The sequence below is a fragment of the Ornithorhynchus anatinus genome, chromosome 12 (genome assembly GCF_004115215.2).
Source record: "Ornithorhynchus anatinus isolate Pmale09 chromosome 12, mOrnAna1.pri.v4, whole genome shotgun sequence".
In the NCBI taxonomy this organism is placed as follows: domain Eukaryota; kingdom Metazoa; phylum Chordata; class Mammalia; order Monotremata; family Ornithorhynchidae; genus Ornithorhynchus; species Ornithorhynchus anatinus.
The window spans coordinates 57481984-57508058 of record NC_041739.1 but is presented as its reverse complement, the minus strand read 5'-3'; the positions used below and the strand labels follow the sequence as shown (position 1 = coordinate 57508058).

Here is a 26075-nt window from a genome sequence, read left to right as displayed (position 1 = left end):
CCCGGCAAGTTCAACAACCTGACCCATCTGGAGCTGGCGGCGGCGTTACCGTAGGCGGACCCGTTCCAGTATCGGGACGCGCCAAGGGCTCGGCCCCCCCCCCCACGGCTGGCACCACCGAGGCACCGGCTCAGGGCCTTGCCAGTGCTCCCCCAAGGCGCCTCCCCCATCCGCCCCCCACCAGCAGTACCTGTGACCTTGAGCCTGTGGGCTCCGATGGTGATCTCGTCCTCGTCGGCCGCGAAGAGAACTCGGCCGTCTCGGCTGGCCCTCACTTCGAAGCGCTTGCACTGGGCCTCTACGGCGTCGGCGCCTGGAGGGGGGAAAGGAGACCGTCGTCATGGTTACCGATGAGTTCTGGCAGCTCCTCGTGGCCGGGGAACCCGTCCGCCGTCTCCGGTGGATTGGGCTCTCCCAAGCATTTAGTACGGGGCTCTGCAGATGGTAGGCTCTCAAAAAATACGTGGACGATGCTGATGTTGAGATTTACAGCACAGGATAACGATGATAATAATTATGGCGCTTGTTAAGCTCTTACTCTGTGCCAAGCACTGTTCTAAGCGCCGGAGTAGAGACACGTTAATCAGTTCGGATACGGTCACCGTCCCACACGGGGCTCACGCTCTTAATCCCCATTTTACCGCTGCGTTAACTGAGGTCCAGAGAAGCGAAGCGACTAGCCTAAGGTCACGCAGCGGACACGTGGGGGAGCCGGGGCTAGAATCCAGGACCTCCTGACTCCCGGGCCGGTTCTCTATCCACTGAGCCAGGCTGTCTCTCTATCGAGTTGAAGACCGTGCGCGTAGAAAACCAGAATCCTCTCCGCCTTCCCCCACCACCCCTGTTGCTGAGGGCGCCCGGCCCGGTTGGATTAGCAGGTTGGCCGCCGTGACCTGGATTAGACCAGGGAGGCGACCGGAGAGAGGCGACCGGAGAGACGCGACCGGAGGGAGGCGGCCGGAGGGAGGTGAGCGGAAGGAGGCGACCGGAGGGTGGACATCAGAGAGAGGTGACCGGGAGGGAAGTGACCGAGGGCCTGGAGCAGAGCGGTCGGCATGGGGGGTGGAGGCTGAAGAGAGGACGGCGACAGACGGGGAAGAGGAGGATGTCGAATAAGCTTACACTGTGGGCAGGGAATGTGTCTAATTATCGTTGTACCCTCCCAAGCGCTCAGCACAGCGCTCTGCACGCAGTAAGCCCTCGGTAAATGTGACCGAACGAATGAATAAGCCCTCTTTCCCCCCCGGCCGCCCGCTCTCCCTTCTGAGTCATCCTCGCGGTTGGATCTGGGACCTTTGGACGTTTGATATTCGCCCCACCCACAACCCTACAGGCCTTAGGTACCTACATTTAAATCGCATATTATATATGACTTATTTATTCGTATTAACGTCTGGCTTCCCCGCCAGACAGTAAGCTCACTGTGGGCAGGGAACATGTGGAAATATGACCGCTGATTCTGTTGTACTCTCGCGAGCGCTCAGGGCAGCGCTCAGCACACGTTAAGCGCCCGATAAACACCACTGATTTATTGATCGAAGGGGCGCGTTCTTAATTCCGCACCTTCCGCCGCCCTGGCCGATCCCGTTGGGATTTCGGAGAATCCCGTCGGACTTTCATCCCTGGCCGGGCAGGCGATCCCCCCCGTCGGGTACCTACGATGTGGGAGCCGTGCCTCCCCTTCACCCTCCACGCCGGACTCGGCCCTGGGGCTTTGAATATCGAGGAGCTAACGCCACTCTAAGCGTCGGAGAGGGCGTCGTTCCTTTGCCCAGGCTCGGTCTCAAGGGATGGGAAGGGAGAGCGGAGAGAGAAGCCGGGAATTCGGCCTCCACGGGGCCGTTGGCAGGACGGATCCGGAAGGGGGAAGTGTCTCTGAACGGAGGGGAGGAAGGATTCGTTCGTTCATTCCTCCATTCATTTGTATTTACCGAGCGCTTACCGTGCGCAGCGAGCGCCTGGGAGAGTCCGATACAACGAACGGACACGTGCCCGACGAGGTGGCCGGGAAGAGCGTGGTATAAATAAGCAACAGACGGACGGATGACGGTATCTGTGAGGCGCGAACTCCGGGCCAAGCACGGAAAGAAGTGCTGGGGTGGATACAGGCAGACGGGGTTGGACACGGGAAATAATCCCGATCCCAGGGCGGGGATTCCGCCGCCAGTTAGGGAGGACGGATGCTTACCTTCGGGAGGGTTTACGAGCTACTCGGCTCGCACGACGATCTATTTTATTACGACTCGTAGGAGTCAAACAACGTTTTAAAGAAAACGTCTCAGGGAAGTTTACGGCGATTTATGGGAGCCCGTAAAAACGATTCAAATCACTAAGCAGTTTTAGAACGGGCTGGTTTTTTTTCCCTTCGCCGTTAAAGCGCAGTACGGGAATCCTGAGATATTAATCGTCGTAAATATAGAGAGCGTATCGTAGATGCCACATTAAAATGATAAACCCGCTACGTCTCCACGATGACGCATCGAGGTAACTCCGCTCCGTAGTTAACGCCGCACCATCGATCTGTTATTAATGGAGATCGATATTTATATTCCCCGGCTTTCTTGGACGGGCGCTTGAAGCCCGTCCTCCGGAGAAGAGAATGGAGGCGGAGATGAGATAGGCCGGGGTGGAGAGAGAGGGCGAGACGGGCGATTTTCCTTTCTCGCTGCTGCGGTCCGCGATTGCCTCCCGCACTTCTAGAACTTTCACGTCGTTCCTTATTTGAAGCTACCTCCGCTCTCATTAGCCTAAAAGGTTCGGTTTTCCTTTCCCGGGATTTTCCCGACCCCCCCGTTTTCCCAGCGTCGTCCCTAGGTCGGGGCATTTTGGGTGAAGCTCCCGTTTCCTGACTCGCTGCCCTCCTCGGAGTAGCCGGAGGACGTTACTCCGGCTTCTACCGGGCAGGGTCCCGAAGGGCTCAGGGATGAGATCGGGGGTCTCCGAGGTCCAGTCTCACCCACCCCAAGAAGGGCGGAGGGGAACCTCGGCGTCTCCCGGGTCCCGGGATGGTGAGCAGGACTGAGGGGAAAGACGACAGAGGAGACGTTAGAGAGGCAGCGTGGCTCAGTGGAAAGAGCCCGGCCTTGGGAGTCAGAGGTCATGGGTTCGAATCCCGACTCCGCCCCTTCGGCTGTGTGACTGTGTGGGCCAGTCACTTCACTTCTCTGGGCCTCAGTTCCCTCATCTGTCAAATGGGGATGAAGACTGGGAGCCTCACGTGGGACAACCCCGTATCTCCCCCGGCGCTTAGGACAGTGCTCTGCACATAGTAAGCGCCTAACAAATACCAACATTTTATTTATGATAGGACTGAGAGGCAACAGGGCCTGGGTTCCAATCCCTGCTCCTTTACTTTGACTCTGAGCCAGTCGCTTAACTTCCCGGTGCCTCAGTTTCCTCGCCTGTAAAATGGGAATTAAATCCCTGTTCTCCCCTCTTCTCCTGCTCCCCTTTCGACCGGGACAGGGACCGTGTCTGATCTATCTCGTCATTACACCACAGCTACGCCAAGCACAGTGCACGCAGAGCAAATACTAAGAGCAGCATGGCCCGGTGGAGAGATCACAGAGGGTCCGGGTTCTAATTCCACCTCTTCCGACTGTTTGCTGTGTGACCCTGGGCAAGTCGCTTCACTTCTCGGCGTGCGACTAAGCCAGCGGGGCTTAGCGGAGAAGCGGCGGGGCTTAGTGGAAAGGGCACGGGCTTGGGAGCCAGAGGTCGTGGGTCCCGATCCCGACTCTGCCACTTGTCTGCTGTGTGACCTTGGGCGAGTCACTTCACTTCTCCGTGCCTCATCTGTAAAAATGGGGATTAAAAATGTGAGCCCCATGTGGGACAATCTGATGACCCTGGATCCACCCCAGCGCTCAGAACGGTGCTCCGCACATAGTAAGTGCTTAACAAATACCAACATTATTATTCTTCTTCTCTGGGCCTCAGTTTTCTCGACTGTAAAATGGGGGGCGAATACCTATTTTCCCACCTACTCAGAGTGTGAGCCCTAAGCGGGACAGAGACCGGGTCCAACTTGATAACCTCGTCTCTACCCTGGCGCTCAGAACGGTGCTTGACCCGTAGTAAGCGCTTAAAACGATACTATTATTATTGCTCTTCAATCAGTCAGTCAATGCTCTTTATTGAGCATTAACGGTGTGCAAAGCACTGTCCTAAGTGCTGGGAAGGGATAAGTTATTTACATTAATGTCTGTCTCCCCCACTGGACTGTAGGCTCATTGAGAGCAGGGAATTGTCTCTCTCTGTGGCCGAATTGTCCATTCCGAGCGCTTAGTACGGTGCTCTGCACATAGTAAGCGCTCGATAAATACTATCGAATGAATGAATGAATGACTGTTTCTGCCAGATCTGCTGTATTCTATTCTTCCAAGCGCTTATTACAGCTCCCCGCCAACAGTCAGCGCTCGATAAATGCCACTGATGATGATTAGAGAAGCAGCGCGGCTCAGTGGAAAGAGCCCGGGCTGGAGAGTCGGAGGTCATGGGTTCGACTCCCGGCTCTGCCACTTGTCAGCTGCGTGACCTTGGGCGAGTCACTTAACTTCCCTGTGCCTCAGTTACTGAAGACCGTGAGCCCCACGTGGGACAACCTGATGACCTTGCATCCTCCCCAGCGCTTAGAACAGTGCTTTGCACATAGTAAGCGCTTAACAGACGCCATCGTTATTATCATGATGCCGATGAGTCTATTATACTGTACTCTCCCAAGCACTTAACACAGTGCTCTGCACACAGTAAGCGCTCGATAAATTCCAGGGGTGGGATGATTGATTCCGGAAGAACATCAGGCTACGGGAAATCAGGAGATCATTGATCCATTCGGAAAAAATACGGGATAGACTGTTTGAAGACATCATCATGAATGACATTTTTGGCCTCAACAAATACATTTTAAAAGATACAGAGAACAAATCCAGAGAAGCAGCGTGGCTCAGTGGAAAGAGCCCGGGCCTGGGAGTCAGAGGTCATGGGTTCGTATCCCGCCCCCGCCCCTCGTCAGCTGTGTGACTGTGGGCGACTCACTTCACTTCTCTGTGCCTCAGCTAACTCATCTGTAAAATGGGGATGAGGACTGGGAGCCTCACGTGGGACAACCTCATTTCCCTGTATCTCCCCCAGCGCTTAGAACAGTGCTCTGCGCGTAGTAAGCGCTTAACAAATACCAACATTATTATTATTATTGTTATCAAAAACCGCTTTACATCCCGGCCGGTAATAAGAAATGCAACGAAACACAAAGTAGCAACGTGGTCTACTGGGAAGGGCATGGGCCTAGGAGTCAGAGGACCTGGGTTCTAATCCCAGCTCCACCAGTTGCCTACTGCGTGACCTTGGGCAGGTCACTTAACCTTTACGTGCCTCAGCTTCCTAATCTAATGATAACGTTGGTATCCGTTAAGCGCTTACTATGCGCAGGGCACCGTGCTAAGCGCTGGGGGAGATACAGGGTCATCCGGTTGTCCCACGTGAGGCTCCCAGTCTTCATCCCCATTTTACAGATGAGGTCACTGAGGCCCAGAGAAGTGAAGTGACTTGCCCACAGTCACACAGCTGACGAGTGGCTGGAAAATGGGGATTCAATCCCTGATCTCCCCTGTACTTAGACAGTCAGCCTCATGTGGGACAGGGGCCGTGTCTGAACTAATTAACTTGTATTCACCCCAGCAGTTAGAACGGTGCTTAACACACGGTGAGCGCTTAACAGACGTTATCGTCATCATCATCATCATCATCATCATTATTATTAATAATAAAGTATCAGACTGTAGTGGGTTCCAGTTCCGAGGTCCCCTGACCAACTCCAGACTACTTCCCAGCTCTGCCACCTGCCAGCTGCGTGACGGTGGGCAAGTCACTTCACTTCTCTGGGCCTCAGTCACCTCATCTGTAAAATGGGGATTGAGACCGGGAGCCTCCCGGGGGACAACCTGATGACCCCGTATCTCCCCCAGCGCTTAGAACAGTGCTCTGCACGTAGTAAGCGCTTAACAAACACCGACGTCATTATTAGCATTACTATTACTTATTCCCCGGTGTGTTTTTTTTTAAATGGGATTTTTTTAAGCACTTACTATGTGCCAGGCAGTAGACTGAGCGCCGGGGAGAAGAGTTGGTAGACACGTTCCTTTCCCACGACGAACTTACAGTCTGGAGGGATTGGGTTTCTTTTAGGGTTTCCCAAGCTGAGCACACAGTCTCTCTCCTGTCAGTCAGTGAGTGGTACTTATTGAGTGCTTACTGTGTGCAGAGCACTGTACTGAACGCTTCAGAAAGTATAGCAAGATAGAATCAGTAGAGAGGATCCTTGCCTAAAGAGGGAGACCTCGAAATGAATGACAGGAGAAGAAATAGTAGTTCCGGGAGGCCGGGGTGAGTATCAGAGCGCTAAGGACGATCTAGCTTCTTCCCTCCAGATGTTTCTCCGATCAGATAATCGGTCTCGTGATGTCGCGTTTGTTTATTCCGCAGCGTTTGCCAGATTTGCAAAGACGGGCTCGCCCATTAGTGCCAGTACCGAACTGTGTTCGTAATTAGTCAATTATAGGCGCGACTCAAGTGCACCTGCCACCTGTCAGGGTAGGCCACGAGTCCCCGAATAAAAACCTGGCGGGGTCGTGATTCCCCCTCCTTCCAAGTTGCGCCAAACCCTCTCCCTTCCTCCCTTGTTAAGCACTTACTCTGTGCCACGCACCGTACTCAGCGCTGGGATAGATTCAAGACCATCAGGTCGGACACAGTCCGTGTCCTGCCTGGGGCTCGCGGCTTTAATCCTCATTTTATAGATAAGGTGACGGAGGCCCAGAGAAGTTAAGTGACTTGGCCAAGGTCACGCTTTCGTTCATTCATTGGATAGTATTTATTGAGCGCTGACTATGTGCGGAGCACTGGACTAAGCGCCTGGAATGGACGGATCGGTAACAGATGGAGACGGTCCCCGCCCTCCGACGGGCTCACGGTCTAATCGGGGGGAGACGGACGGACGAGGACGATGGCGATGAATAGAATCGAGGGGGAGAGCGTCTCATCGAAGCGACAGCAGATAAATAGAATCGAGGCGATGTACATCTCATTAACAAAATAAAGAGGGTGACGAAGATGCAGACAGTCGAGCGGACGAGTACGGTGCCGAGGGGACGGGAGAGGGGGAGGAGCAGAGGGAGAGGGGGGAGAAGAGGGTTTAGCTGCGGAGAGGTGAAGGGGGAAGAGGGGAAAGGGGAGCTCGGTCTGGGAAGGGCCTCGGCGCTTCTCCCATTTAATAGAGGAGAATACTGGGATTAAAATTTAGGGAGGAAAATCAATCGGTTAATCGTCAGGGGAATGGGCATGTGTGACATTATCACATTTGGAAACCTACTTAGTCTGACACAAAGACGAGAGGGACCGCGACATGCCAAACCCAGTTTCATCACCCCTCGCTCTTTGACGTGGTCTTTGAAAATATTTTACCATGGTGGAAGGCAGATTTTAGGTAGCCCTCGATGTGTTGTTTCCACTGAATCTGGGGTGATTTGGGTTTCCTTCCTTAGCTGACCTGCATAGCATCATTTCCACCCCTGGGAAACTACAGGATCCACATCGCTCTGATCGTCTCTTTACCTCGGGTGGTTTTCCACCCGAGCCCCAAATTACAGATCCAATGGAGATATCGAAACAGCTCGTAGTTTCCGTCCTCGTCCCTTTCTGTGATTTTTTTCCCCCTGTCGTCCCCCCCCCCCACCTCCCCTGCCAAATCAACACAGACCCTTCAGGTCGGCAAAGATGCGATGGGGAAACCGTCACAAGACCGTGGCACTCACCTACAGTGAGCTGTCCGGTGAGCTGACCCAAGTCATTCCGCGCGTTCACCGTGACGTTCCGGTCAGACTGGAAGACCAGCGGGCTGTCCTGGGGAACACGGACAAAAGACGCAAAGCGAAGAGTCGTCAGATCACGTGAACAACGTCAGCTCACGCTCTGTGGCACCGGGGCTTATAGTCCGGCGGGTATCTCTTGGGAGTTTTTCATCTGAAGTGAATTCTAACCTGAGGAACGTGAGACGGGTTGGGGGCCGACGTTTCGCTGTAAGGAGGGGAGGTGATTTATATATTTATGTCATCGATTTAGATATCTGTAATTTATTTATTATGTCTCCGTGAGCTCGCTGTGGGCAGGAATATGTCTGTCTGTTGTTATATCGTACTCTCCCAGGTGGTTGGAACAGTGCTTTGCCCACGGCGAGTGCTCAATAAATATGAAATGAATCTGTAATTTATTTATATCGACATCTGTCTCTGCCCCCTCTAGACTGTAAGCTCATCGTGGGCGGGGAACGTTTCTGTTTATCCATGTGCTGTACTCTCCCGAGCACTTAATACAGCGCCCCGCACACAGCGAGGGCTCAATAAATACGATCGATCGACGAGGGGCCAGGGAATTCAGCAGGGTAGAAAGTGAGAGGGGACAGGATTTTTTTATAAATGGCATTCGTCAAGTGCTTACTATGTGCCAGGCACTGGGTAGGTACAAGCACAGCAGGTTGGACGGAGTCCCTGTCCCACATGGGGCTCACAGTCTTAATCCCCATTGTACAGATGGGGTAACCGAGGTCCGGAGTAGTAAAGCGACTTGCCCAAGGTCACGCAGCAGACAAGAGGCTAAGCGCTGGGGTAGATACAAGCTAATCACTTTGGATACAGTCCCTGTCCCACGTGGGGCTCACAGTCTTAATCCCCATTTTACAGATGAGGGAGCTGAGGGACAGAGAAGCGACTTGCCCAAGGTCACACAGCAGACAAGAGGCAGAGGGGGGATTAGAACCCAGGTCCTTCTGACTCCCAGGCCCGAGAGCCACCATCTTGGTCTCGCTCCAGTACTGCCTAAGGTGCAGCCGTGATGGAAACGCTCCGTTCCCCAGCTGAAAATGTGCGCCACTCCCCTCCCCTCACGCACCACTGGAAGAGACATCCTATCCAGAAGAACATTTGCAAGGTCTCCGTTGGCTTTGCCAACGTGCTTTGACGCGAGTGGAAGTAATCCCTTCCAGAGGACGAGAGACTTCCCTTCCTCCCTCCTTTCTGTTCTGTCGGGAAGATTTCTGCTCAGAGGGCCCTCAATAAACCCACCCGCGATGGCGATCTTAGGGTGATCGACAACTAAGAGAAGATTTTTGATTCACGCCATCCTAGCGCGTGACTCTCCATTTATCCTTGTAGAGGTTTTAGTCATTCAATAGTATGTGCAGAGCACTGTACTAAGCGCTTGGAACGGACAGATCGGCAACGGATCGAGACAGTCCCCGCCCAGTGACGGGCTTACAGTCTTGGAAATAGATCAGGGTCCCCACTGATCTTTTTTTTTCCTTAATAATCTGGAAGGTGTTGACACAAACCCCAGCCATCTTCCTAAACCTTTCACCCTCTGTGTCAACTCACCCAAATCGATCAACCCGCCCGCGGTGTAGAAATCACAGGATAACCTTTACAAGATTCCCCTCTATGAGTTACGGTATTGGTTAAGTACTGACTGTGTGCGAAGCACTGTTCTAAACTCTGGGACCGTCAGCTCGTTACGGGCAGGGAACGGTCTGCTTATTCGGCCGTATTCTCTCCCAAGTGCTTTGTCCGGTGTTCCGCGCACATTAAGCGCTCAGTAAATGCTGTTGATCGATTGACTGAAGATTCAGAATTTGGGGGGTGTTGTTTGCATTTCAAGACCGGGGAAGACTGAGAGACGTTCTCCAGTCTCGGCACGATTCAAGTCCAACTGGGTCTTCTCGAATTCGAAAGACGGGGGTCGTTCCCATCTTGCCAGCGTGGGGGCCCTAGAACGGTGCCAGTGCTTAGAACAGTGCTGGGCACACAGTAAGTGCTTAACAAGCATCATCCTAGTAACCTTTCGTCCCCGTGGTACCCGGCGTATCCCTGCTACTTATTCTTGTTATCCTCATTATGGTATTTGTTAAGCGCTTACGACGTGCCAGGCACGGGACTAGGCGCCGGGATGGATACGAGCAGATCGAGTTGGACCCAGTCCCTGTCCCACGTGGGGCTTCCAGTCTCAATCCCCATTTTACAGATGAGGGAACCGAGGCACAGAGAAAGTGAAGTCACTTGCAGACAAGGGGTGAGCGCGGCATTAAAACCCACGACTTTCTGACTCCCAGACCTGCGCTCTATCCACCGCGTAAGGCTAATTCCCACTCTCTCATCTCCCCCGAAATTGTCCACCTTCAAAACCTAGTTATTAGAGCACAGATCTGGGCGTCAGAAGGACCTGGATTCTAATCCCGCCTCCACCACCGGTCTGCTGTGTGACCTTGGGCAAGACGCTTAAATGTAGAGAAGCAGCGTGGCTCGGTGGAAAGAGCCCGGGCTTGGGAGTCAGAGGTCATGGGTTCGATTCCCGGCTCTGCCACTTGCCGGCTGTGTGACTGGGGGCAAGTCACTTCACTTCTCTGTGCCTCTGTGACCCCATCTGTAAAATGGGGATTAAAACTGTGAGCCTCACGTGGGACGACCTGATTCCCCCGTATCTCCCCCAGCGCTTAGAACGGTGCCCTGCCACAGTCAGCGCTTAACAAATACCGCCATTATTATTACTACTGTTATCTGGACCTCAGTTCCTCATCGGTAAAATGAGGATTAATAATATTAACGGCATTTGTTAAGCGCTTATTATGTGCCAAGCACTGTTCTAAGAGCTGGGGTAGATATAAGATAATGAGGTTGTCCCACGCGGGGCTCACAGTCCAAATCCCATTTCGCAGATGAGGTAACCGAAGCACAGAGAAGGGACTTGCCCCAAGTCACCTGGCTGATAAATGGCGGGGCCGGGATTAGAACCCACGACCTCTGACTCCCAAGCCCGGGTTCCTTCCACTAAGCCACGCTGCTTCTCTAAGATTAAGACCAGGAGTCCCACATGGGACACGGACTGTATCCCCCCAGATTAGCTGGTAACTACCCCAGTGCTTAGTACGGGACCTGGCACAAAGTAATTGGAGAAGCGGCGTGCCTCAGTGGAAAGAGCACGGGATTGGGAGTCAGAGGGCATGGGTTCGAATCCCAGCTCTGCCACTCGTCAGCCGGGTGACTGTGGGCAAGTCACTTGACTTCTCTGGGCCTCAGTTCCCTCCTCTGGAAAATGGGGATGACACTGTGAGCCTCACGTGGGACGACCTGATGACGCTGTATCTCCCCCAGAGCTTAGAACAGTGCTCGGCACAGAGTAAGCGCTTAATAAATAAATACCAGCATCGTTAATCACTTAATAAATAGTGTAAGAAAAGAAGCTGCATGAAAGTGGAAAAGAGCTCTGGAAGCAGAAGGTGAAAAATATATCAGCTACAGATAAGTGTCACGAACAAGCAACTGTGGCTGCGGGGAGGTGGAGATTTATTTATTATTAAATGGCTTTTTGCGTCTCTCGATTACGCTCCTTGATGGCAGGATACGAGAATGATGATAATAATGTTGGTATCCGTTAAGCGCTTACTATGTGCCGAGCACCGTTCTAAGCGCTGGGGGAGATCCAGGGTCATCGGGTCGTCCCACGTGAGGCTCACAGTTAATCCCCATTTTACAGATGAGGGAACTGAGGCCCAGAGAAGTGAAGTGACTCGCCCGCAGTCACACAGCTGACGAGTGGCAGAGCCGGGAGTCGAACTCATGACCTCTGACTCCGAAGCCCGGGCTCTTTTCCACCGAGCCACGCTGCTTCCCGTGGCTTAATGGAAAGCAGCGTGGCTCAATGGAAAGAGCCTGGGCCGGGGAGTCGGAAGAAGTGGGTTCTAATCCCGGCTCCGCCACTTCGGTGCCGTGTGACCTTGGGCAAGCGCTTAACTCCCCTGTGCCTCAGTTACCTCATCTGTCAAAGGGGCACTAAGACTGTGAGCCCCACGTGGGACAACCTGATTACCTTGCATCTACCCCAGCGCTCAGCACATAGTAAGCGCTGAACAAATACGATAATAACAGTCTCTTCGAACTCTGCTCTCCCCAGTGCTTAGTACAGTGTTCTGCACACCGTAAGCGCTCAATAAATACGAACCCGGGCCGGGGAGTCAGAGGGACCTGGGTACTCATCCCTGCTCTGTCGCTTCTCTGCTGGGTGACCTTGGGCTAGTCATTTCGCTTCTCTGCACCTCAGTCACCTCTGTAAAATAACAATGCTATTGGTATTCGTTGAGCGCTTACTATGTGCCGAGCACCGTTAAGATGGGGATCGAGACTGGGAGCCCCGTGTCCAACCCGCTTAGCTTTTAACTACCCCGGGGCTCAGAACGGCGTCTGACACATAGTAAGTGCTGAACGGATACCGTCGTCTTCATCAACTGACTGAGTGATTATCGCCCACCACGCCTGAAATCGCTCAGCTTCTCCCCAAGTCCCTTGACCAAGCGAGACTGAATCTTCCTGCAATTGCTGTTCAAAGAAGGACAGAAGTCGGGCAGAGAACCAAGCCGCGATGTCTAGAAAAGAACTTCCTCCGACTGAGTGATTTTGGTTCTGCTTAACTAGAACGTGTTTTGGGGAAGAGACCGACGTAGGGGGAAGATTCTAACGAGAAAAAAAAACCGTCGCATCAAACAGAGGATTCCTTTTTTCTTTCTTTTTGCTCAAAGCAGGGCTGATTATGCTTCCCAGAAAGCTTCCAAGGCAGTACGATGCCTCTTCCTCTTTGTCCTCATGAGGGACATTCGTTCGATAGTATTTACTGAGCGCTTACTGTGTGCAGAGCACTGGGCCAAGCGCTTGGAATGGACAAATGGGTAACAGACAGAGACGGGCCCCGCCCTCCGACGGGCTCGCGGTCTAATCGGGGGAGACGGACGGACGAGGACGATGGCGATGAATAGAATCGAGGGGATGAACATCTCATTAAAACAATAGCAAATAAACAGAATTAAGGCGATGCGCATTTCATTAACAAGATAAATAGGGTAATGAAAATATTAGAGACTTAATGGTCAAGAAATGTTATTTTTTAGGACCAGAGAGCAGAAGAATCTGCTTGGCGTGTGATGGATTCAAAACTCTTCAAACTTCAGTGCAGATTTTCAGTTGTCTTTTCGCCTACCATTTAGGATATTGCTTTCTTCCCAGACGGGGGATGACGCCGGGAGTCGGACAATTAGCACGATATTCATTTATCAAGTGTGACAAGGCGGAATAGAATTCCCTATCTTGAAATGCAGATGAAACGTACACAGTGATTTAATCTAAACAAACGGAAGTCAAATGGCGGAGTGGACATCGATCCTCGTCTTCCTTTTCTTTTAATCGTAAATCCGTTAAGCGCTCACTGCGTGCCAAGCGCCGTACTGGGCACCGGGGTAGATGGAAGCTAATCAGGTGGGACACAGTCCACGTCCCCCATGGGGCTCCCGGGCTGAACGCCCCTTTTACAGATGAGGTAACTGAGGCACAGAGAAGTCAAGTGACTTGTCCAAGGTCATAGAGCAAAGCAGACGAGAAGCAGCGTGACCCAGTGGAGAGGGCAGGGCCTGGACAGTCAGAAGGATGTGGGTTCTAATCCCGCCTCTGCCTCTTGTCCGCTGTGTGACCTGGGGCAAGCGGGGGAGTTGAAGAGTCACTGGCCCAGATGAAGCTCATAATCACCTAGGCCCGTGAGCTCCGCGTGGGACGGGGACCTGTGTCCGACCTGATCATCCTTAGTCCAGTGTTCGGCACACAGCAAGCGCTCAACCGATACCACGGTGGTCATCGTGACCATCGCACGAATCGCCTCACTGGAGAGATCAAGGCCGTAGTTTTAGCTCAGAGCTGGCTGACCCGAAATTGATTTCCACCGTCGATACAGAAATTCACTTTTTCCCCGGATGAGAGTGACGTGGCGACCTTTATTGCAATCCCACCTTAATGCTAGCAAATGCCGGATTTTTTTTCCAGTGGTATTTGTTAAGCACTTACCCTGTGCCAGGCACTGGGGCAGATACAAGCTAATCACATCGGACACAGTCCCACACGGGGCTCACGGTCTTAATCCCCATTTCGCAGATGTAACGACCGAGGCAAAGAGAAGTAAAGCGACTCGTCCGCGGTCACACAGCAGTCAAGTGGCGGAGCCGGGATTAGAAACCGGGTCCTTCTGACTCCCAGGCTGCTGCTTCTCTGAAGTTCAGATGGTAAGCTCTCCCTCTGGATCGTAAACTCCTCGTGGATAGCGGTTGTTTACTGTGTCTTTTCAAGAGCTTGGCACAGTGCTCCGCACAGAATGAGCGCTCGATAAATCGCACTCGTTGACGGACAGACGAAGCAGGACAGGATTAACGCAAGTGCTTCAGAGGCCTAGGCCCCGGATCTACAGATAATGTTCAATCAGCCCGGGCTGGAAGAGACAAGCCACTGAAATAATAAATCAACCTATGGCATTTATTGAGCGCTTCCCATGTGCAAGAGCACCGTACTCGAGGTTTGGGAGAGTAGAATATTACGGAGTTGGTAGACACGCAAATGACACAAAAGAAATCTATTCAAAGGGTCAAAAGAATGGAAACAGAAAAGAGGTTGGGGTCCCGCACCCTTTATTCACCCTCAACCTGACACTACTTAGGGACAGATCTGTCATTTATTTAATTGGATTCATTCATTCAATCGTATTTATTGAGCGCTTACTGTGGGCAAAACGCTGTACTGATGTCTCGCTTCCTCTCTACACTGTAAGTCAGTTGTTGTGGGCGGGAGATGCGACTACCAGTTCCGTGTCTACCGACACGGTCAGCACAGTCTGAGGAGGAGCGAGAACAGGAATGGAATCCCCATTTTGCAGATGAGGACACTGAGCCACGAGGAATAATAATGTTGGTATTTGTTAAGCGCTTACTATGTGCAAAGCACTGTTCTAGGCGCTGGGGTAAACACAGGGGAATCAGGTTGTCCCACGTGGGGCTCACAGTCTTAATCCCCATTTTACAGATGAGGGAACTGAGGCACAGAGAAGTTAAGTGACTCGCCCCCAGTCACACAGCCGACAAGTGGCAGAGCTGGGATTCGAACTCATGAGCCCTGACTCCAAAGCCCGTGCTCTTTCCACTGCGCCACGCTGCTTCTCTGCGGAAGTGAAATGACTTGCCCAAGGTCACAGAGCGGACAAGCGGTGGGCGCGGGATTAGAACCCAGGCCCTCTGAGTCCCGGGCCCGGGCTCTTTCCACTAAGCCACATTGCTTCTTGCAAGGAAGTGGCCTTGGGACTCTCTGTATCTTAACTCACTGTGGAGAGGGAATGCGTCTTTTTACTGTTAAATCATACTCTCTCAAGTGCTTCGTACAGTGCCCTGCACGCAGGAAGCGCTCGATAAATACGATCGAATGAGTCAATCGGTTAAAGAATCGTTGCCGAAAGGGGTCTTCCTTTAGGGTTCCTGACTCAGGCAGAAGCAGAGGGAGAGTAGCTGGAGGAGAAATGAGTCTTCTCTCTCTTACGCCGTGGGGCTCTTTCTGGAGCTTGCCAAAAATGGCGATTCAGACCGAGAGCCTCACGTGGGACAACCTGATGACCCCGCATCTCCCCCAGCGCTTACCACAGTGCTCTGCACATAGTAAGCGCTTAACAAACACCGACATTATTGTTACTGTTATTTCGAGAGGGTGTTTCCAGGAGAGTGGAGCGATTCACAGTGCCCAAGGCAACCGAGAAAGATTCCGATGGCGTCCGGTAGATTCGGCGAGGGAGCCGGGAAGCGCCGCTTCAGATGGAGGGTAAAGGGCGGAACCTACACAGAAGGGGTCAAGCGGGGAGCTGTAAGAGAGGAAGTGAGGTGACACGCGACTCTTTCGAGGAGTCCGACGTTCGCTGGTTTCAACGCGGTGCGATGGGTACGCTGGAAATCTAATTTCAACTCGTCATTTTCAGGGAGGCCACGAGTGCCGTAGCTTTCAACAGAACAACCGCAACCATTTGTCTAAATGACAGGGCAGATGTTTATCCCTTGAAGGGCAACAGAAGAATTCCCAGGGCTGGAATTCCCAGAGGGAGTCGGACTTGATCGGGGGGGGGGGGGGGGGGGGGGCTTATTTTCCAAATCCACGCCTTAAGCTACGCAACTTTCTCTCTGGATGGATGGGACACCCATTAATGGTTGTATCCCCCAGACAGGAAAACTGAGTTTTCTATCCGGCATCAATAGCAGTATTCAATCGACGAATCAATCATATTTTTGAGTGCTTAGTGTGTGAACAGGACTATACTAAGCGCTTGGGAGAGTTGGCAAACATGTTTTCTTCCTTTTTTTTTCTTTTGATGGTATTATGGTAAACCGCTTTCGGATTTTTACCAAGAAAACTCTTTGGATACACTAATGATAATAATGTTGGTATTTGTTAAGCACTTATTACGTGCAGGGCACTGTTCTAAGCGCTGGGGTAGATACAGGGGAACGAGTTGTCCCGCGTGAGGCTCCCAGTCTTCATCCCCATTTTACAGAGGAGGGAACTGAGGCAAAGAGAAGAGAAGTGACTCGCCCACAGTCCCACAGCTGCCAAGGGGCAGAGTCGGGATACGAACCCACGACCTCTGACTCCCAAGCCCGGGCTCTTTCCACCGAGCCACGCTGCTTCACTACCGGAACGATTACCGAGGGAGGCGGAGCATTGTAGGAGAGACGTGTTCATGGCGTCGCTAGGGGTCGGAGATGGCTCGACAGCGTAAGACAAGGCAAGTGCTTCCCGCGTTCCAGACACTGTTCTAAGCACCGGGATAGAAACAAGCGGATCAGGTTGGACACAGTCCCTGTCCCGTACGGGGCTCACAGCCTTCACCTCCATTTTACAGATGAGGGAACCGAGGCACAGAGAAGTGAAACGGCATGCCCAAGGTCACCCAGCAGACAAGCGGTGGAGTCAGGATTAGAACCCGGGTCCTTCTGTCTCTCAAGCCTGTGCTCTAGCCAAAAGACCATGCTGCTTCCACTTAGTATAGTGCTTTGCACACAGCGGGCGCTCAGTAAAAGCCATTGAACGAATTTATTGACCGTTTATTATGTGCAGAGCACTGTACTAATCGCTTGGGAGAATACAGGGTAACAATAAATGGACATGTCCCCTGCCCAGAGCAAGCTTAGAGTCTCGAGGGATTTATCCCTCTGTCGGATGGCTAACGTGAACCTGGGGATCAGGATTAAGAAGTGCCGATTCCCCAGTGAAATAGCATTCATTCGATAGTACTTATTGAGCGCTTACTATGTGCAGAGCACTGTACTAAGCGCTTGGAATGGACAGATCGGCAACAGATAGAGCCGGTCCCTGCCCTCTGACGGGCTTACGGTTCTCATCGGGGGAGAGGGACGGACGAGAACGATGGCGATCAATAGAATCGAGGGGATGGACATCTCATTAAAACAATAGCGAATAAATAGAATCAGGTAGCGTCACAGTTATTGTTTTAAATGCTATTTGTTAAGCACGAGAAGCAGCGCGGCTCAGCGGAAAGAGTCAGAGGTTGAGGGTTCCGATCCCGGCTCTACCACTTGTCGGTTGTGTGACTTCGGGCAGATCACTTATCTTCTCTGTGCCTCAGTTACCTCATCCGGAGAACGGGAATTGAGGCCGTGAGCCCCACGCGGGGCAACCCGATAACCTCATATCTACCGAAGCGCTCGGAACAGTGGTTGGCACATAGTAAGCACTTAACATGTACCATCAACTTTATCATTATTATGTGCCAGACACCGTACTAAGCGCTGGGGTCGATGAAATATAATCGGGTTGACCGGGGCCACGTCTCGTATGGGGCCCACGCTCTTAATCCCCGTTTTCCAGAGAAGGTAAACGAGGCTCAGAGAAGTTAGGTGACCTGCCCAAGTTCACACAGCAGATAAGCAGACAAGTGCCCGCCCCTGCTATCGCCACTTGCATTTTCTAACGGAAGATTGGGCAGGTTTTCAGGTTCCGCGGATTGGGTCGAGTCCACAGAAATCCCACCGGGCTGTCAGTCAAGGCTGCTTGGGTCGGCTGAAATTCCTGCAGCTCCAGGAAGTCTCTGCCCAGAAAAGGAGAGACACGAAGAACCGCGGTTCGTGCTCGGATCTCCGAACCAGCTACCTTTCCAACCGCTGCTCCCTGCGCCTATTCGCGCCGCTTTGGAGAGGTCAAGGCACAACCAGCCGGCATGCTGACGATTCACATCTATTCTAACTGCCGTAATCTAGTAGAAAACGTCCTCGGCCAATAAATGGCTTCGGAGCATTACGTCATAACGCAAAGGCGGCCTTTATCATCAAGCCAGCTGTCAGGGCCCACGATTTCTGGAAAGACACGGAAACTTGGCCCGTCTGAGACGAAGGAATTTAATCATCGATCTTCTGAGGCCTCGGGAAAAGGACCTATCATTTCCCAGCACTGCTTACTTATTAAAACGGGGGACAACAAAGATGAGAGATAATGAGCCGATTTTGGATTCCAGTTACAGAATAGCTTTTAATCTTCGGATTCCTATTTCACTGTCGCCGAAGAGGTGACGGTTAAACCAATTCCGCATCTTTACCCAGAAGAGTCCACGGACACGCACACCAGATTGACTTCATGAGAAGCAGCGTGGCTCAGTGGAAGGAGCCCGGGCTTGGGAGTCAGAGGTCACGGGTTCGAATCCCGGCTCCGCCACTCGTCAGCTGTGTGACAGTGGGCAAGTCACTTCACTTCTCGGTGCCTCAGTCACCTCACCTGTAAAATGGGGATTAACCGTGAGCCTCACGTGGGACGACCTGATTACCCTGTATCAACCCCGGCGCTTAGAACAGTGCTCTGCACATAATCAGCGCTTCACTAATACCAACGTTATTATTATTATTATTATTATTATCGTTATGACAGAAGACGGGTGGTTCCGAAGGGGGTGCCATCGTTCCCGTCTGTCCGTCTCCCCCGATCAGACCGTAAGCCCGTCAAACGGCAGGGGCCGTCTCTATCTGTTGCCGACTTGTTCACTCCAAGCGCTTAGTACAGTGCTCTGCACATAGTAAGCGCTCAGTAAATACTATTGAATGAATGAATGAGTCGCCGTGGGTCGGAAACGACTCGCCGGCATTCGAAGGAGAAGAAATTTCAACGTTCGGGAGGCCTCGTCGCACGATCAAATGGAATCTCCGGATCCTTTGACGTCTCACAAATCTTTGGCTAGGAGTTTCCCTTGAAAATATTTCGAGGTAAAAGTAATATGCCACGGTGACATTCACACGCTGACCGAGAACCAAGCAATCGATCAGTCGGTCGATCAATACCTATCAATCAAGAGAAGCGGCGTGGTCTCGTGGAGAGAGCGTGAACCCGGGAGTCAGAGGACCTGGGTTCTAATTCCGCCTCTGACTCTCGTCTGCTGTAGGACCTCGGGCAAGACGCTTCACTTCTCTGTGCCTCGCTTTCCTCATCCGCAAACTGGGGATTCAATACCTCTTCTCCCCCTCTTAGACTACGATCCTCATGAGGGGTCTGATGATCCTGTATCTTCCCCAGTGCTTAGCACAGTGCTGGAGACATAGTAAGCGCTTAACAAATACCACAGTGATTATTACTATTGAGTGCTCGCTGGGTGTAGAGCCCCGTACTAAGCGCTGGGGAGACTACAGTACAACAGGATTGGTAGACACAATCGCTGCCCACAACAAGCTCACAATCTAGATGGGGAAGAATTCAAAATTCCTAGCCAGTGGGATTTATTTTCTGTTTCCTAGGGCTACAAGCACAACCCAGTGACCGTGGGAATGGCATCACAGAAGCACAAGCCACCAGCACTAGAATCCCCCGATTAGACCGTAAGCCCGTCAAACGGCAGGGACCGTCTCTATCTGTTGCCGACTTGTTCATCCCAAGCGCTTAGTACAGTGCTCTGCACATAGTAAGCGCTCAATAAATACTATTGAATGAATGAATGAATGAATGAATCAACTCCTCTGCACAGGGCCCTGGAGAAGCGTGACTTGCCGGACTGAGCCCCCCTTTTCTTCTGCTCCTCCTCCCCATCGCCCCTACTCCCCTCCCTCTGCTCCACCCTTTTCCCCACCCCACAGCCCTGGTGTATATTTGTACATACTTATTATTCTATTTATTTTATTAATGATGTGTATAGGTCTATAATTCTATTTATCTATTTTAGTGCTACTGATGTCTATCTACTAATTTTGTTGTCCGTCTCCACCTTCTAGATTGGGGGCCCGTCGTTGGGTAGGGATCGTCTCTGTTGCCAAATTGTACTTTCCAAGCGCTTACTACAGGGCTCTGCACAGAATAGGCGCTCAACTGTATATCTGTACATATTTATTATTCTATTTATTTTATTAATGATGTGTATAGGTCTATAATTCTATTTGTCTATTTTAGTGCTACTGATGTCTATCTAGTAATTTTGTTGTCCGTCTCCACCTTCTAGATTGGGAGCCCGTCGTTGGGTAGGGATCGTCTCTGTTGCCAGATTGTACTTTCCAAGTGCTTAGTACAGGGCTCTGCACAGAATAAACTCTCAATTGTACATCTGTACATATTTATTATTCTATTTATTTTATTAATGATGTGTATAGGTCTATAATTCTATTTATCCATTTTAGTGCTGTCGATGTCTATCTAGTAATTTTGTTGTCCGTCTCCACCTTCTAGATTGGGAGCCCGTCGTTGGGTAGGGATCGTCTCTGTTGCCAGATTGTACTTTCCAAGCGCTTACTACAGGGCTCCGCACAGAATAAGCGCTCAATAAATACCATTGAATGAATGAAGGGAAAGAGCACAGGCCTGGAAGTCAGAGGATCTGAGTTCTAGTCCTGGCTCTGCTGCATGACTGTGGACCAGTCACTAAACTTCTCTGGGCCTCGGTTACCTCATCTGTAAAATGAGGCTTCAATACCTGTTTTCCCTAATACTTCAAATGTGAGTCCCTTGTGGGACAGGGGCTGTGACGAACCTGATCACCTCGTATCTTCCCCAGTGCTTAGAACAGTGACTGACACATAGAAAGCCCTTAACAAATACCACAGTTATTATTATTACCGTTAGGGACATGAACTGTGTCCAACCTGATTAGCTTGCATCTATCTCAGCGCTTAATACAGAGCCTTAAGTAAGTGCTTAATGGGTACCACAAAAAAAAAAAAGAAAAGAAAGAAAAGTGGTTGAATTGACACATAGTAAGCACTTCAATATCACAATTGGGAAGCAGGGTGGCTCAGTGGAAAGAGCTTGGGCTTCGGAGTCAGAGGTGACGGGTTCGACTCCCGGCTCTGCCACTTGTCAGCTGACTGTGGGCGAGTCGCTTCACTTCTCTGTGCCTCAGTGACCTCATCTGGAAAATGGGGATGAACTGTGAGCCTCACGTGGGACAACCTGATGACCCTGTATCTCCCCCGGCGCTTAGAACGGTGCTCGGCACATAGTAAGCGCTTACCAAATACCAACATTACAATTATCATGATTATTGTCAGGGAGATGATCTGTGTCCGACCTGATTAGCTTGTATCTATCTCAGCGCTTAGTACAGAGCCTTAAGTAAGTGTTTAATGGGTACCACAAAAAAAAAAAAGAAAAGAAAGAACAGTGGCTGAATCGACACATAGTAAGCACTTAACAAATACCACAGTTCTCACGATTATTGTCAGGGACATGATCTGTGTCCAACCTGATTGACTTGTATCTATCTCAGTGCTTAGTACAGAGCCTTAAATAAGTGTTTAATGGGTACTATAAAAAAAAAGAAAAGAAAGAGAGACTTACAGGCCAGGTCAGCAGATAGAGACAGTCTGTGAGCAGAGGTTTCGAGAATAATACGAGACTGAGAAGGAAAATAAAAGATGGCACCCGGAGCTGCAAGTGGCAAATGTCCCAGGAGAGGAAAGGACAAATATTAGACCACCTGGAGACGCCAGAATGGATCGTCATTCATCCGCTCGTCTTTTCAGCCACACCCACTTTTTCATGGATTGTCTCTATCTGTTGCTGAAATGTACATTCCAAGCGCTTAGTACAGTGCTCTGCACATAGTAAGCGCTCAATAAATACTACTGAATGGATTAGAGCCCTCCCGACTATAAACTCATTGTATCGCACTCCCCCAAGCACTTAGTTCAGTGCTCTGCACACAGTAAGTGCTCAAGAAAGGACGGGTTGACTGACATGGATGCATTGCCTTCATCTAAAAAGGCAACACATACACACCCTCCCACACCCACACTCTCTTTCCCCCGTTCTAGTTTGCTGTATAATCTTAATGATGCAACCTCTGAGAGTTGATTTGAGGAAAATCACATTTTGATTTTAAAGTTCTCAAACATATTTGACTGAAGGCAGCCTTTTGGAAGAGAGCCGTGATTTTTCGGTTGACTCGTTCTTCCTCAAACACCACTCAACGGTCGGGTTCGTAAAAAATCGGGTCCGTCCAAGACCCGACCGACGTTCTGAGGGGTCAGAGGGCCCGAAAGGAGCATGGCCTAATGGACAGAGCAAGGGCCTGGGAGGCAGCAGGTGCTGGGTTCTAATCTCTGATCCGCCACTTGCATGCCGTGTGAACTGGGGCAGGTCATTTAAGTTCTCTGTGCCTCAGTGACCTCATCTGGAAAATGGCGATTAAGACTGTGAGCCCCAGGTGGGACCGATTAGCTTGTATCTACCTCAGTACTTAGGACGGTGCCTGGCACATACTAAGGGCTCAACAAAGACTTTTTAAAAAAAGTCAACAATCGTGCCCCCCGTGCCTGTCCCCTGAAGTGGATCCACTGTTAAAATAACCCTGATCGCGTAGTAGGATTGTTTCTCGACTACGGCTTAAAATAAGCAGCACTTATTGAGCATCTGTTGCGCGCAGAGCACTATAGTTAGAATTTGGAAAGCACAAAAGAGGTGCCGGATAAAGCCCTTGCTCTCAAGAAGGTTTCAGTCTAACGGGGCTGGATGGAGCGGCCATTTTTGTACGTACGAGACTTTGCTGTCTACGTCGAACATGAAAATCTGAGCGGATTGAGTCCCATAAACCTCCCAATAGAGACTACAGTCTGACAACTATGATTTTCTGTTTGTTTTTTCATGGCATTTGTTAAGCCCCTTCTATGTGCCCAACACTGTACTGATTGCTGGGGAAGATACAAGCTGATCAGGTCGGACACAGTCCATGTCCCATGAGGGGCTCACGGTACTAATCCCCGTTTCTCAGATGGGGTAAATGAGGCACGGTGAAGTGAAGCGACTTGCCCAAGGTCACACAGCAGACAAGCGGCCGAGCCGGGATTAGAAGCCAGGTCGGTTAGCTCGCCTGAATTTTTCCGCATTTCGGAATTTCTCTTCCTTCGTCTTTTATCTCCGCACCATTAAGTGAAAACCTTCAGTGCGCCTTCCCGCCTCACTTCACCATAAAAACGATTTTCGGCTCTCTAGGTACGAAGTCCGTCTCCCGCGGAACCGGGAGTGGATCAAACCGGAGCCGGAAGCTCAAAAGGTTAGTAATGGGGCTTTGCACAGGTCAAATGGCTGGAACCGGAATCATGAAACTTCATTTAAACTAACGGATTCCCCGTGACTTGCTTTCAGAGTCAAGTCTCCGACCTTCTAGAGAAGCAGCGTGGCTCAGTGGAAAGAGCACGGGCTCTGGAGTCAGAGGTCATGGGTCCGAATCCCGGCTCGGCCACTTATCAGCTGTGTGACTTTGGGCAAGTCACTTCACTTCTCGGTGCCTCAGTGACCTCATCTGTAAAATGGGGATGAAGACTGTGAGCCCCACGTGGGACAACCTGATTCCCCCGTGTCTACCCCGGCGCTTAGAACAGGGCTCGGCACATAGTAAGTGCTTAACAAATACCAACATTATTATTACTATTATTATTAGCTCTGTATCGCGACAGGCCGTCGCTCTCGATCCAGAGCCTCCTGTCTTCCCAATAATAATAATAATGATAATAATACTGATGATAATAATCATAGTATTTGTTAAGCACACTTACTGTGGGGCAAGAACTGCTCTAAACGCTGCGGTAGATACAAGTTAATCGGGTTGGACATAGTCCCTGGCCCACATGGCGCTCACACTCTCATCCCCATTTTTTAGATGGGGTAACTGGGGCACAGAGAAGTGAAGTGACTCGCCCAAAGTCACACAGCAGACATGTGGTGGGGCTAGGATTGGAACCCGGGTCCTCCTGACCGCCAGGCCTGTGCTCTATCCATTAAGTCACATACTGAATCCCCATTTTACAGACGGGGAAAGAGGCACAGAAAAGCTAAGCGACTTCCCTGGGTTCACATAGCAGTTAAGGGATAGAGTGGAGATCAGAACCCTAGTCCTCTGATTCCCGAGTCCATGTTCTTTCCATTAGGCCGTGCTGTTCCTCTCGTGGATAATAATGATGATGATGATGGTATTTCTTAAGTGCTTACTATGTGCCAAGCACTGATTTCCCCATCCCTGCTTTCTTTTTCAACTGAAGAAAAATGATGGGGTAATTCTTACACCGCCAACGGGTCAAAAAGATCGATTTCCGGCCCCCCTCAACTTTTCCAGGGCCATCACGCTCAGTGGGGAGTGCCGCTGGTGGAACTACAGGATGAGGTGGACCTCGTCCGTCTCAAACTGGTCCTCGCCTGCTGAAACTCCGCCCTCTCCTCTGCTCAGCAACGCCACTCGCACCCTCCCCCGTCTCATCCCCTGTGATCGTGCCAGTACTTTGTTGGCAACGTCTAAACCAGCAGGTGGGAACTCCCTCAAATCTCCTCCACGGCTCCCTCCCGAACACACCCCACATCCGTTTCCTTACCGTTCCTGGCCATCTGCCAGGAGATCTCTTGTATGCAATGAAATTCACCCCCCGCTCCCCGACCGGTGATCTTGCCCCCACTCCTTCACATCTTCTAAACTTTCTGGCACCGACTCTTCCTCCCTCACTGACAACTGTCTTCAGCCAACTTCTCTCTTCCTTCGAACATGCTCGTGTCTCCCGATTAACTTCTATCTACCCCTGTGCTTAGTACGGTGCCTGGCACAGAGTATGCGCTTAACAAATACGACAATTATTATTACTCTCATGTCTCCCCATCCTAAAAAAAAGCCCTCTTGACTCCCCGCAGCCCACCCAGCTACTGCTCTATCTCCCGCCTCCCATCCCTCTCCAGATTTCTTGAAACCGTGGCCCTCCACTTCTCCTCCTCGAACTCCCTCCCTTGACCGCTACGATCTGGTTTCCGTCCCCTTTCGCTCCACCGAAACCGCCCTCTCTAAGGTCATCGATGACCTCCTTCTCTCCGTGTCAAATGGCCTCTACGCCGCCTGAATCTTGCTTGGCCTCTTGGCAGCCTCTGACACCGTGGACGACCTCTTTTGTCCTGGAGACCGTTGCCAGTAGTTAGCAGTAGCATTTATTGAGCTCCCACTTGGTGCTGAACACTGTACTAGATGCTAGGGAGGTAGACTGTAAGTAAGTTCTAGACCGTAAGCCCATTACGGGCAGGGAACGTGGCTATCAACTCTGCTGTGCTCTGCCCGCAGAAAGCACTCAATAAATACGATTGAATGTTATACCCTGCTCTCCCAAGCGCTCAGTACAGTTCTCTGCACACAGTAGATGCTCAATAAATAGAACTGAAGGAATGAATGAATCGATACCCACGGATTGATGGGAAATATTAGTCAGACAACATTTACTCAATCGGATACGGATTGTTTTTAACGTTGATTTCTGCGAGACCATAACCCTCGCCTTATAGGAGGGGAGGTCGCGTATACGTTATTGTGTTTACTTTGGTGCTGGGAAGCCACCGGGAATTTTCCCACCGCCCGCCTTGATCCGGATATCCGGACGTCTTCCTCTCCAATCGCTAGCCGGGAGAGCTGCGGGGAATGAAGCGCATCACGGGAGCGTGGCTTGTTTTGATGTCTGAGGCAACTCGGCCTCATTCTCCCTCTCCCTCTGCTCTCCGCAAACACTCCACCGTTCACTCCCTCCTACCCAGTCTCTTCAGGCAGCCAATTAAGGCCGGCCGGCTTCTCAAGACTGCAATGCAGATATCGTAATCAGCTCCGGGAGTTTGCGGAAAAGGACACGCGACCGTCAGCGGGCTAAAATCGCCCCGGCCGGACCCCGTGAAGCGTCCTTTACCGCCGAT

At 51.3% G+C, this 26075-nt stretch overlaps 1 protein-coding gene across 2 annotated transcripts in view; it reads right to left on the bottom strand.

Annotated features, from left to right (window-relative positions):
- SGCZ (sarcoglycan zeta) overlaps positions 1-26075 on the bottom strand; it is a 164312-nt gene that overhangs the window by 31668 nt on the left and 106569 nt on the right. For both annotated transcript variants that reach the window (XM_029077174.2, XM_016227929.2), the window contains exons 3-4: positions 7812-7899; positions 191-313 (exon numbers count right to left, since the gene is read on the bottom strand). In XM_029077174.2, coding sequence (XP_028933007.1) covers positions 191-313; positions 7812-7899 — 211 coding nt within the window. The remainder of the gene's footprint in view (positions 1-190; positions 314-7811; positions 7900-26075) is intronic.